The sequence below is a fragment of the Epinephelus moara genome, chromosome 19, assembly GCF_006386435.1.
Source record: "Epinephelus moara isolate mb chromosome 19, YSFRI_EMoa_1.0, whole genome shotgun sequence".
NCBI lineage: Eukaryota > Metazoa > Chordata > Actinopteri > Perciformes > Serranidae > Epinephelus > Epinephelus moara.
The window spans coordinates 6,522,258-6,535,999 of record NC_065524.1 but is presented as its reverse complement, the minus strand read 5'-3'; the positions used below and the strand labels follow the sequence as shown (position 1 = coordinate 6,535,999).

At 40.6% G+C, this 13,742-nt stretch overlaps 1 protein-coding gene across 1 annotated transcript in view; it reads left to right on the top strand.

The window, feature by feature from the left end:
* ttc27 (tetratricopeptide repeat domain 27) overlaps positions 1-13,742 on the top strand; it is a 116,895-nt gene that overhangs the window by 531 nt on the left and 102,622 nt on the right. The window contains exons 2-3 of the mRNA XM_050071468.1: positions 10,466-10,649; positions 12,828-12,951. Coding sequence (XP_049927425.1) covers positions 10,466-10,649; positions 12,828-12,951 — 308 coding nt within the window. The remainder of the gene's footprint in view (positions 1-10,465; positions 10,650-12,827; positions 12,952-13,742) is intronic.

The following is a 13,742-nucleotide window of genomic DNA, read 5'->3' as shown; positions in this document are numbered from 1 at the left end:
TGAATTGAATCACTGCTAAGCGAGCTGTTAGCAACGATACGAGCCACTCTCGCGTGTCTGAACGTCATGCCAGACCCCATTAAATTTTCGGCAATATTAATTGGCCTCACGCGTGGGAAACCAGATCCGTATCACTAAGTAAGACAACTTGTGATTTTAACATTAGCAAGCGCCAGCTGTAGTTCGTCTAATTTTCTCAATCTCAAAATAACACTAAGGTGGGGGTTAGAGTGAAATTCAGATGGAGCTTTAGCTAACGGAGGTTAAGCCTGAGAACTAGCCGCATGTCAAATCCGTTGTTATATCGCTTTGCATGGCTTTGTGCTGACAACCGGAGTACCTGGATTTATATTGACAGACTTTACTACCGGAGTCTGACGTGACATCTTTATTCCCAACACTTGCACAGTGTCGAGCGGCGTCCCGCTCACATCTGTCAGCAGCTGCACTGAGCCGGAGCTCACCGGCACGGCTGGCAGGAGGTCCCCACAGCGGGAGTCCACACTGCGTTATACAATGTGCTGTCAAACCACGCTCTCTGTCTCAGGTGTCTCCTGTTTGCATAGCGTGTGTGTCTTCTGTCAGTCAACTGACGCCGGGCTGTCAGCTTTGAATACCGGTAGTCTCACTGTGTCCCTTTTCCCAAACCGAACCGTTAGCTACTCAGTGGTTTAAACTTTGGCGCAATTTTATAGGCTATTCTAATTCTATAGGCTTGGGTGGTATCTATTTTTTTCACACCATTTCAACGGGATGTATGATATATGATGGTATTTGTGATTTAGAATCATGTAAGGCTCAGCTAATGGTGATGGAAGTCAATGCAACATGCATGATATTGTCTGGCCTACAATTGTGTGTTACTGATATGCAGTTAACCTGCTTAGACAGGTCGTACTGGGTTTAAATACTCATGGTCCACAAAATAATGAAAAAAAGAACTAAGTGCCCTTCTTGCTTGGGGAAGGTTATCTTTTGTTGTCAGTTGGTTTAAGAGGGAGGTACAGCTGAGTGTCATCTGCATAACAGTGGAAATAAACACCATGTCAGCGGACAACATCACCAAGGGGGAGCTTGTATAATGAAAACAGGATAGGACCAAGGATTGACCCTTGAGGCACACTGTACTTGATATGGGAAATGGATGACATGACATTCTTAATGGACACACAAAACTTGCTGTCTGACAAGTATGAAGCGAACCAGTTTAGGGCAGTACCAGATACACCCACCCAGTGCCTCAGTCTATCTAAAAGAATGCCATGATCAATTGTGTCAAAGGCTACACTCAAATCCAGCAGCACAAGAATTGAGCACATGCCCGCTATATATGGAGAAGGCAAACCCATCTCTGTCACTCTTTTTTTTTCTTTTGTGAAATAGTCAGTATCAATCTATAATAAAATTGTAGGTTTGTTTTACATAAACTATTTAAACTATAAATAAAAGGAATAAAACATTTTTTTATTTGGTATTTTTGTGATATTAGCTGTTTTGATACGGAATCTGTTACTGGGGCCCAACTTAACTACTGTACGCCACTGGCACTACTGTGTCTAACTTAATAGTCACACATGCACACACGCTCTTTTCTTCAACCATACACTCGCTAGGCAGTACACACACAATCTGGCACCGAAATGACGCACTGAAATTTGCATTGTAATTGGGTTCAGTAGGTACCGGTTGTGTAAGAACCGGTGCCATATTGGCACTATGTCATATTGTCATTTTCAGTGCCCAACCCTGTTTCTTGCTGGAGGACGTGATTGCCTCGACATATACTGACACATTAGTGGGCTGGTTGGTGATGATATGCAGAAGATGGTGGCGGACTGGCAGTTGAATAAAATCATGTGGCTAATAAACTGTTTTTCTTTACTGGAAGAAGTTTTCTTGTGATAAAGTTATTTGTGACAATACTCGTGGCATAGAAAGAGGAGTGTCAGTACTTTTCACAGTATTGAAAATCATACTGTTGGGATCTCTAAACACCTTAATACCGTAATACTGCCCAAACCTAGCTGAACAGTCCAGTTTGACTGCAGACCCGTTCAAAGACAGCACCTCATAAAACTCTAATTTATTGTTCTTGAATTAGAAATGGGCCAGTCACTATCCAACAATAATTTGATGAAAGATCTGTCAGGTGTCCTTCTGTAAAACTTAATTTTAAGTTTTTACAGAGTTTCAAGTGATATTTTGAAACAGAAATAGACCGTAGTTCTTCGTCCCTCCAACTACGTTACTGCTGCATTGAATGACTGTGCCTGATGTCAAACTTCTCTTAACAGGGACGCACAATCAGGGACACAGCCTCTGATTGGTCTTCAGGTCAGGAACACAGCCTGTTATTGGTTGACAGACTTAAAGGCATCGTGAACCACGGCTAGTGGATGCCTGAAATAAGAATGAATAAATAACCACAGAAGATATTTAGCGTCAGATTTACAATTTTGGATGTGACAAAGTCAGATCACGGTTGCATTACAAAGCTTCTGATAGGGATATGCTTGTATGTTGGAACAGCTGGACAGCTAACATTAGCTGTTGGGCAAAAAAGTAAGGCTCTTCCATTCAGCATTCCAGAGGTATGAAACGCTAGTAATGTAATGTTGTGTAGGACATTTTTGACTTCAAGAGTTAACTTCTATGACATATCTTTCTTATTAGTCTTGGTCGATGCCTGGTGGTGAGACAGCCTTGTACTTGCAGCTCAGCTGGAAGGACTTTGCTTCAGTGATACAATGTGCAGTTTATTTTCAGAAAACCTTACATTCTGCACTTTTATTTTTCATTTGACCGATCGGACAACTGCATGAGGCATTCAACCTCCCCTATCACAAAGTTTAATTGCAACTGGAGTTGTGATCTCCACAGGTGCATTGCTCTCTGCCATCTCTGATATTGTTGAGGTTGGAAAGATACACACATTCACTAAGCTTTGATGCTAATAATAAATTAGAGAGCAGTGTTGAAAACGTTCAGCTTGAGCTTTTCATTTTAGCCAGTGCTCAGAGTCATTTTCAGTGGTTAAAATGACAGACGTTGCCAGTGGTACGTCATACCAGCGGTCACTAATTCATGTTAATTTTCTCAGTACCTTGACGACAGGCCTAAATTAAACTTGGCTGATGTTGGTCTGTGTGCTCTCTGCACGTCGCTGCCAGTACTTGTCAAAGACAGTTTGTGAGGGAGGAACGTCCACTCTGACACCACTGTAAAAGCATAAATGAACTGAGTGTTTCTTTAGTTCCAATCTTCTTTCTAGATCGCATCATGTCAATTCTCTCAACCAAGCTCTCATTCACATCATATCAATAATTTAAGCTTGTCAACTTAATATTTTTTGAACCGTGACCATTTGCATCAAGAAGCTCATAAAAATACAGTGTGTGACATTAACTAGTCTGCAGCTGTGTTATTTCAATGCATTAAAGGCAATTTATCAACAGTTAAAGATTCTGTATGCGGCATTCAGAACATTAATACAGCAGCAAACCACTTTTTGCTGAGTTAAGATCTAGTAATGGTGTCCTGAATAAAAGATGAAGTATCACTCCCTATGTGCTGAGCATCTCTGCTCTTTGAGTTGGTAGTATGTTGGTGCATGTGAGTAGGATCCCCCCCCCCCCCCCCCCCCTTCCCTTCCTTCGTCTCCATTGCCTGAACCTTAATGAATTATGGACTAATTTGAGGGCTTCTGTCTTGTTTTCCATAATTGCTGCCATTTCATTGGCAGACCTGAAGAGAGGCTGAAATGTCATTAAACATGTGGCCATACCTCAGGCTTTCATTTTCCCCCTCATAAAGCCAGAGCCCTTCTTCCTCCTTGTTCTCCCCCTCCCTTCTCACTTTGCGATTATGGCAGCCCCTGGGTTTCATTAGATCAGCTCTGAGATGAAAATCTCCACACCTCCATACAACATTAGTCACACTGCTGTTGCTTATTAAAGCCAAGGATACAGTTAAGGGGATCATGTGACTGACTTGCAGGTGTGCCTAAGTGGGGCAGAAATCTGGTTTCATGTCTGAATGTGAGCATGTGACCTCATCTCTGACACTGATGAGTCTGAAGTTGTGGGTGCACAGCATAGTAAAGTAAAGGTGACTTGTAGAGAGCCTATTGAGGTAAAGAGTGATAAAGCGTCCTGACAGTTTTTATATGTAGGCCTAGCACCTGAGCTCCTCAGAGCAAAACCAATTGGTGGTACCTTTGCTCAAGTTGCCTTCCAATGCCAACAGAAACAGACAACCCAAACAAGGTGACTGGCAACGTGTACAAAGGTGTGAAAGTAGGCAGAGTTTTAACCTTTCTCTCAAACTCCTGTCTTTCATTCTTTATACAACTACTCCCATCATTTCCTGTGCGTACAGCTGTGTGCAATACCACAAATGCCTTTAATGAGTCTGAAATTTTGCTTCTCTATTTGTACAATTCATAGCATTGACACTACAAAGGCACGTGCTCTTAGCTAAAAAACTGCCGGATGACGTGAATCCAGCAATTTTGAGCTGGCTCTGGGGCTGTTGCTCAAACTACAAATTGTACTAATGCATTTTTGTATTGCTTGCCAATCACGCCGCCACCATGAACACAAAGAGTATTGAAAAACTCCTTTGATTTATATGTGTTTTTACCTATTCCCAATTCACCATCCCACAAGGGGTGACAGTGCCAGAGTGAAACTGCAGGCTACCTTTCTAAACCACGCCGACTTCACCTGCCCAGGAAACCCTGTAGCAGTGGCAGAGACCATAAATTGTTTGATCACCCATCTCTCACTCATTGCTTGCCTTCACTCCGCAGCCTTGTGTGTCCGGTGTTTGATGTGTGCGTCTTCACAGTTAACGTGAGTCTCAATTTATCAGTTTGGTTACTCTTGATACTATTGCAGGTAGTTTGCTTCTTGTGCACGTCTGCCTTGTGAATTGTTTGCTCCTGACCATTGATTTACCTGTGATTGACTTTGGCTATTATGGCCTCTTTAGTTGTTTGTATATGGTGTACATGTGCATTGTGGCAACTTCCAAGTTGAATTGATTGAATAGTGAATATGGAACATCAGCATTAATAGGATTTATTTCATTAGTTTGTTTGATTGTTAGAGATGCAGCACACAGATACCCAGACACAAGAAATAAATAACAAGGAAAAGAAACATTTAATTCAAGTAAAAAAAAAAGCTGTGTTGCAACGTAACCTGCCTCCTCCTTGACCTCACTCCATACTATTGATGTCTTCTGACCGAGACTCTGCCTGCTCACCACGCACTCACTCTACCCCAAACCACATCGCCCCCTACAGTTCCTATAAGTATAGAAGTCAATCAAGAGAGGGAGCTGCCCCTCTTCTCTCTCAAACTCAGACCAAAGTCCCATTAAATGGTAAAACTATGCAGGTCTTATCAAATATACCAAAGTAGTTTTACGGCATTGTTTATTTCTTGCCTAAACGTCTTCAGAAACATATTTTACTGCCCTGATAAGTTGTAAAAGTGAAATTTTGTAAACAGGAAGTGGGTGACATGCTGTATTCTGTGTAGTGAAAATGGAGGCATACAAAACTGAGATCCATCCTTAAATGTAGGCAGCGCTGATCAATGATCAGCTAATTATGTTACCACATTGCTATTTTATCACCTCAGATGTTTTCAGAAACATATTTTTGTTTATTGTTTGTAATTCGAGATCATTTGTTACCAACCAGCTGCCATTGTGTCAGTAGTAGATTGAATAATTATCCTTCTATTTTCTAAAGAGAAGCATGATTTAAATCTGTACAGTGCACCCAGTCTAATTTTCACTGTCTTTGTGAGCTCATCCATGTTGTTTTAAATGAAAGCTTGTCATCTCGCCAAATGCCAAAGGTATTAGTAATCTGTAACATGTTCAATGTAGGTGCCATTCAGGGAACGGATGGAATAGGTGACAAGATCACACTTCCTTGACCTTGTGAATAACATGAATTTAGTTTTGGGTTCATTTAAAATCAGTCTAAGATTTTTTTTTTAAGGATTTCAGCACGCAATCAAATGCACACTGAAGGTTTGATACAGCTTCCTCTATCGATGGTGTGCAAGCATAAAGAATCATGTCATTGCATAAAAATGTGCTTTACAGTTTTCTACAGAAGCACAGATATAATTTGTATACAAAGTGAACAACAGTGGACCTAATATTGAACCTTGTGGTGCACCATTTTTTATTCTTAGAAAAATTTGAATGCACTCCTGCAGCATTTATACACTGGGTTCTATCAGAGATCCTGAAACCATTTAAAGGATGCTTCATCAAAACCTGGCAAGGCCAATTTATCCAGAAGTAGTCTGTGATTAACAGTATTAAAACCTTTGACAAGTCTAGAAGTAAGGTTACACAGTGTCTCCTACAATCTACAGCTGATAACCATCAATAACCATCACCAGCTTTACTGTTCTGGTTCTGTTGTCAATATTTTCTCTCCACCTCTGAAACACTTTGCCAATATTGCCGTGTTTTATTTTGTTTGTTGTCAGAATCTTTATTACTTTCTTTAGACTTTTAGCTTGTCATCCTTTTTGGGTTGGTGCAAAAAGCATTTTCTCCATTGGCTATAATTGTAAAAGAGACGTCTGTAAAACTATTGATGGGACACATCGAATTGCAAACAAGGTCAATGACTATTTCCATTATGATTTTTTTTCATCCATGGAGGTTTTATATTTGTAAAACTTCTCTCAATCCATGAAAAGAATTTTAAATTTCTGTGATGTCATCACAACATAAAGTCTATGGAACTTGCAGGCAGGGCCAGTGGTAGAAACACTACTGCGCATAGTTAGTTGGCAGCATACGGTGGAAGTAAACCTAGAAGCTAGAAACATTATTTGTTTGTTGATCAGTTGAGCAATTAACACAGGACTGAATTGCCGCCACCCTGGCGGTCTGGTATCTAGTTCTTATTATACATCTATGCTTTCATCAAAGGGATGTGCATGTACACTGCATTTGTAAAACAGCCAATAGGAATACCCTCTGCTCTGAAATGGCTTCTGATTGGCCATGTGATTGCCTAAAAACAGAACCAAACTTTACCCTAGCTTTAACAATGTCAAATCATAGTCAGTTGTAGAATAACCAAAGAATTCACTCGAGGAGCTTTATTTTGCTTTTGCCTGTTCAATTTCAGAAAACAGCAGCTGATGTAGTTTGTTATGTGAAGTCCAGCAGCAGCCCTCATCCTCCCAGCCAGCAGGAAATTGCTTGAATTCCCTCAGTAGCAAAAGAGATTGCGTAGTTTTAGCATTCGAGGCATGCAGAGTTGTCGGGAGATTGGCTGAATACTGTTCTCTTGGATGTAGAGATTTTTTTGAAGAGGGAAGACAATCATGGAAGAGGGTTGAAGCTGACATTGCTTCTTTTGTCAGTACTCACCTTATTTTGTGTGAGGACTGGCATGGAGACAACTTGGAGTGTTTTCTCTCATTAGCCTGGCTTCATCATGCAGCTCAGAGCAGCAGCTCCTTCCCTTTTCTCTCTCTGTTCTCTCCACTGGGGGAACACAAAGCAATCAATGCTAATGAGCCAAGCCAGTCTCTCTCCACAAATAAAAAGCTAATGAAAGGCTGAGAGATGTTGAACCATGCACACCACAATTATTTCTGGTTGGGAAGCAGCGGCCCAGCAGCCGCCCTCTGTCCTTTCATAAATCAACGTTTTTCACCATCTCACCATCAGCCTCCTTAGCTGGCCCTCCTCAACACACACTAAGTGTGCGACAGTGTGGGATACTCAGCTAGCCAAATGTTCACATGTTGTACGGCTTATCTTCAGGGAAGGCTTCAATATGCTCATTGACTTAATGAGAATATGGAGTTAGATTAAAAATTGCTGCAAAACAATATCAGACAAGGATTGTTAAGTTGGCTAGAGCTTGGGGGCGGAGCACAGAGCTCGGTTTTCTTCAACCGTGCCTGCCAGTATCTGTCAGGAGGCTGCATGGGACATTAGACAAATTATATAAACACAGCAGTTTTCTCAACGCTCTCAATTAAAATCAAACACCACTGTTGTCCACTTGGACTTCATAATTGTTTTGACACACACCCTTGTCCCCCTTCAAATCAGTACAAAGCTTTATTGTATAATAAACAATGTAATTTGATATGAAGTCCCGGAGGATGCAATCAAACAAGACTAAAGGTGTAATTACATATCGGATGTTTTCTTTGGCTTTAATTAAGTTGTAGTTTTGATTTCACACTGCACTATTGCAAACAAATCCAGCTTTATACACAAACTGAATGTGATTGTAGTTCCTTCATTTTAGGAACTAACAGGATTGCATTTCACTGAAACTATCTTATATGACTTGATTTGACTGATTGATTGATTTATTAATTGATTGATGTGGCAAGATTCAGGAAAGTTTGGCTTGCCTTTCCCTGATTTTAAATGAATGAATATAAAAATGAATATACTGAATCCTTTTCACCTCAATGTTAACTATGCTAACTGATGAAATTATCATCATTGGCTGTAGAAATCCAAGATAGCATCAAATAACATTGAAGAACTGCACAGACCATCAGCAGTTGTCAATATATTCTGATACTGTACATACATCACCAAGGACAATCTTAGTTTTCATATTCTTTCTGTGTAAAATTGCTGCAGTGAACATGACTGCTGACATTATGGTATCTGCAACACACTCTGCCTTCTCCAGTTACCTCACCACCACACATCTTCACCTCCTGCACATATGGATTGTGTAAATGCAACCTGGTCTCTGTAATCTTCGTACAAACAACATAACTTTTCACTTTGAAATTAACATGCAATGTTTAACAAAGCCCACAACAAAACTTCAATAAATAAATAAATTAATTGTGCAGTCATTTTGGCGAGGTGTGAAGCAGTCTGATTGTTGCAAACTAGGGATGCACAATATTGGATTATTATTGCAAATATTGGATATGCCGATATATAACAACTATGTGGCCGATAACCGATAGTGATTTATCCAATTTTTTTTCCCCACCTAATTTTAGTGATCATCAAGTCTCTCCTGTAGTGGAACTAACATCATATTATGCATGCATACTTTTATCGTGAGCACGAGCAGATGGAGACATGAGATAGAACATTTTTCTATATATATGTTATTCATTCACTGCAAAATAAGAAAAAGCATGTTGGCCGATTTGGACAGTTCATTTAAAGTCAGTATTGGCTGATACCGATGACGTGCTGCTATTGTTCTGCATCCCTACTGCAAACAAAAATGCTGTGGTGACATTCTGTTTTTGCCATGATTCACTGTAAAGACTCGCTGATGAGAAGGCTCATTTCTGTGCATCAACATTCATGAGGTGCTTTGCATTGACCATTTATGGTTGAATGTGGGCGTGTAGAGGGCAGAATATGAGGCTGATCCACTTGAGCTCTTTACCAGGTAGACTTTGAATTGACTAATCTAACTTAATTTTTCGATTAGTTTAACGATTATTTTTTCGACTATTGATTATTTTTCCATTATTTGATTAATGAGGCAATTTAAACAATATGAATACCAAATTTGCCCCAGCTCTAAATGCAATGCTCTGCTGGGAAATCTTGGGTTCTGGCCTTCATATGGATGTCCCTTGACACGCTCCACCCACCCAAACACTGTTGTAGACTTAGAACAACTCCCTCATGGCAACGGCACTTCCAGAATGCAGTGAACCCCAGCAGAACTAAGTGCCATTCAACACTGCAAAAACCTATCAGGAATGGCCTGAAGATCCCGACAGAGCTCAAAACGTCAACCTAGCCGCCAAATTTTCCCGATCCCAATTTGATCATCATCTGTGGGATGCACTGGCACCCCACCTTACAACCCACAGGACTCAAAGAATTCCATGCCAACGTCCTGGTGCCAGACAACACAGAACAACCCTTGAAGTCCTGTGTCCATACCTCAACAGGCCAGAGCCAAGTCGGATCCAAGAAGGCCTGACCATGGATCAGATTTGGCTCTTGGGTACTGTTATGTCTCGAAGCTGCTTGATCGAAGTGGGATTTGGGGAATTTGGAGTCCAAGTCAACTTCAAGCTCTTTGTCACATTCCTTGGGCCATTCATAAACAGTCTTTTCAGTGTGGCATAGTGCATTGTTCTGCTGGGGGGGCAACTGCCATTGGGGAGTGCCATTGCCACTGAAGGGGTGCTGTGTCATCAGTAGTGTTTGGGTGGGTGGTGCGTGTCAAGTGGCATTCACATGAATGCCAGGACCCAAGATTTCCCAGCAAAACATTGCACGGTAACAAGCTGATCAGTGATACTCACTTCACCTGTCAATGGTTTTAATATTTTGGCTCATCGGTGTATGTTGCCATTGTGAGTAATCACATTATTTTCATGTGGCCTCCATGAATATAACCAAATGAGTAAGGGCATGCTTCATGTGACCTCACACTAATAAAGATTTATTCTTCCAGAGGCGGGCTCTCTGCTGGAGTCCTTGATGGAGGGGGACTTCGAGGCGGTCCTGCTGAGCCCCCAGGTGTTAGATCTGCTTACTGGAGATGGCAGCTGCAGCGAGGGGAAGGACATCGAGGCCCACCTGGAGAAACGGGTCCTGCTTTACCTTACTTCTGGCACCAAGGACGACCAGAACAACAGGTAATACAGCAGGAAAGGACACCAGCCATCAAATCAACTGGACGATTTCCCAAATATGTTTTAACTGTGGTAGCTGGTAGGGGTGGGAATCACCACAGGCTCCACGATACGATATTATCAGGATACTTAGGTCACAATACAATATTATTGCGATTTTAAAGGTGCTGCGATATGCTGAGTGTTGCTGTAAAACATATTATATTTTGCAGTTTACTACCTTTTTCAATCGTACATTATGTCCTCGAAGGAAAATTTTGTCAACATACGTATTATCTAATAAGAGAAAGTTTTCAGTCTGTTCATCTCACTTAAGTCATTTTATTTGTAGCAAAATGTATGTAGTGGAGTGAAAAAGAAATTGATTATATTTAATATTAAGCTAACTAGAATTTAATTTGTATTTGTAATAATAATTTATAAAAAAACAACAACAAAAAAAACGATACTTGACACTGTGTGACGATATGGTATTGCCACACAAAAATATCATAACACTATGGGTTGGCTGTTTACATTTTTTTTCCCCACCCCTAGTAGCTGGTAGAATTAAAGAATTTGTAAATGTGTACTCCTGTAACCATCAAAGGTTTAAGCTATATATATGGATATAAGTATCCAACAGTCTGGGTGCCTGTGTAAGGAGGCTATGGAGCCTCCTTACACTTTTATTTTCGTGTCTGTGTGTGTGTGTGTCTGAGTCTGAGTGTGTGCTCACTGAATGGAAGTAAACTGGAGGCAAATAATGGCCAGTGTTAATTTCACTCATGTCTGACAATATGCTGATAATATGAACAACAATAAAGAGTGTTGTCATCTTGTTTAAGAACAAGGAGCTTCCGTGTTCACCGTGTTTACATCTCTTGATTGCAGCTATCAGTTGTACTTTACTATGAACCAAGGAAGCACTGATTTTTGAGCTAGCTGTTAAGGGTGAATATTTGGTAGTTGTGAAATACTCGCATTGGTAACACAAGGGGAATATTGGCTCTGCATTCGGTGTGACCACACCATTATGCCTCATTTTCACTTAAGTATGTACGCGGAGACGAATCAACCAGAAGTCCATTTATTCCTTTGGGAATCTCCGTTATATCCGATGTGCCTGCGAAACTCCTTCCCTCCGTAATATTTTGGTCCAGAATTTGTCTTGAGTTAGTTCAAAAATTTTTTACTTTTGTGGTGGATTTCAGAGAGACAATATGACAGTGTACTAGCTTAGCTGACAGGCTGCTAACTAGCTATCAGGCTATTTCCTTCACTTCAGTTGGTAGACCTGATCTATCCATCCATAAAGAAATGCACTTCCTTTCCTTGGACTCTAAGGGCATCATCGGTGTATTTACAGATCTACGGACACTAGTCTCAAGTGGAAACGAGGTGTAAGGGTAGGCCCTTGAATACATGTGCACTCTCCATTAAAACACAGTGGCTTTCCCAATTAGCTTTTAATTATGACAACTGGAAGCCTCAAAAAGTAATTCCATCAATTTCTGTAATCTTCCATACAGAGACAGTCAACATGGTGTATTCAAAAAACTCTTTTGTCGCTATAGGTAATTTTATCCATCCATTGTGTCCATTATTTTTACAGTTGATGGTAGATACCCTGTTGACTTAAGACATGAAATGTATGGTAACATGAAATGTGGCGTTGTGAATAATTGGGTTTTAATGTCTTTAGCCTGGGTAGTGTCTCTCCACATTGACCTGATGAGGTGGGTTGGGCAGTAAAAGTAGTGGAGTGTAGCACAAAACTGATCTCAGGGGTGCTTGTTTGTTCTCTTTTCACCGCCTTTGTTGTAAATGATTAAATTTTAATAGGGACAGCTTAACATCTTCCTTGTCGCACTCAGGGGAGAAGTGTCAATGAGCAAATGTTGAATGCAGCACATATTGCTCCTCCTCTGACTGGATCCCTTTCCTCTCTTCTATCACCTTCCATCAATTTCTCAGTCTAACAGAAAGGCAGCAAAGCATGTCACTGCTCGCTACCTGTTTTTAAAACCCTCTAATTGCCTGGAGATTCAGGTGACAGCTAGAAAAAGACGTCACTGTGCTTTTCTATAATACCTTTAGAATGTTTTTTTTTTCATTCTTGAAGCATCTTTAGATATCATCACGTCTCTCCAGTGTTTCTGTCCACTGAGTCCAGTGTGTGTTTTGTCTGTCCTGCTGCAGGGAGCTGGCAGTGATGGCCCTGGCTGTGTCTTGCCTCCACATGTTTGCCCAGAGTAACTGGACTGGTCCTCCTGTCTCCATCCATGTCTCTGACCTGCTGCCTCAGGCCCTGCTCTCCTCTCAGGTCTGATACCATCTCGTCACACTCTCCTGCTTTTGTATCATGTATCATCCTGTGATCCTGTGCGCATTTTATATCACCAAGTTTACTCAAAAGTTAAACACAGTTTTGATCAGTTTGTGCCAAAGCCAAATTTACAAATACATTAAAATCCAATCATTAGCTGAAATCATGATAATTAAGTTAAGTATTTAAACCTTTTTTTTTTGTCAGTTTTGGAACATTACTCCTAGAGTTAGATACTTTCACTGAGTAACGCTCTTGAACATGCATAAGGTATTTAAAAAAGGAAACTGGAGTGGTGCATCTTTAATGCAGTACAAAGCATTTTGAAGGGTGCTAATGTCGGTGAAACTGAGCCCACATTTTTGTGATTGTTCAAGTGTTAATATTGACAGTCTCATCCAAAAATCTCTGTTATACTACAGGCTTTCCTAGCTCATATCCACCAGCCAGTATGTATAATTTTAAGTGTTTGTGGAGCCTGTTTGAATTGAACTGACCTTTCTTTATTAAACAATTTAGATCATTATGGCCCCATCAGGCCAACATTTAAAAGCAGATCTGCTTGTAAAGTGATGATAACCTCATCACTTTGCCTGTCCTCAGAGACCCCCTCCAACATACACTACCTCAGCCTGCTCCACATCGACTACAGTGTTATTGCATCAATCAAATGTATTAACTCTAGTTGTTAATGTGAATGTAACTAAATTGCTTGAACATTTTTGGCTACCTAAATTGTGCTTGGCTATGCTTTCATTCAGGTGTTACAAGAAAGTTAACCCAGTGTA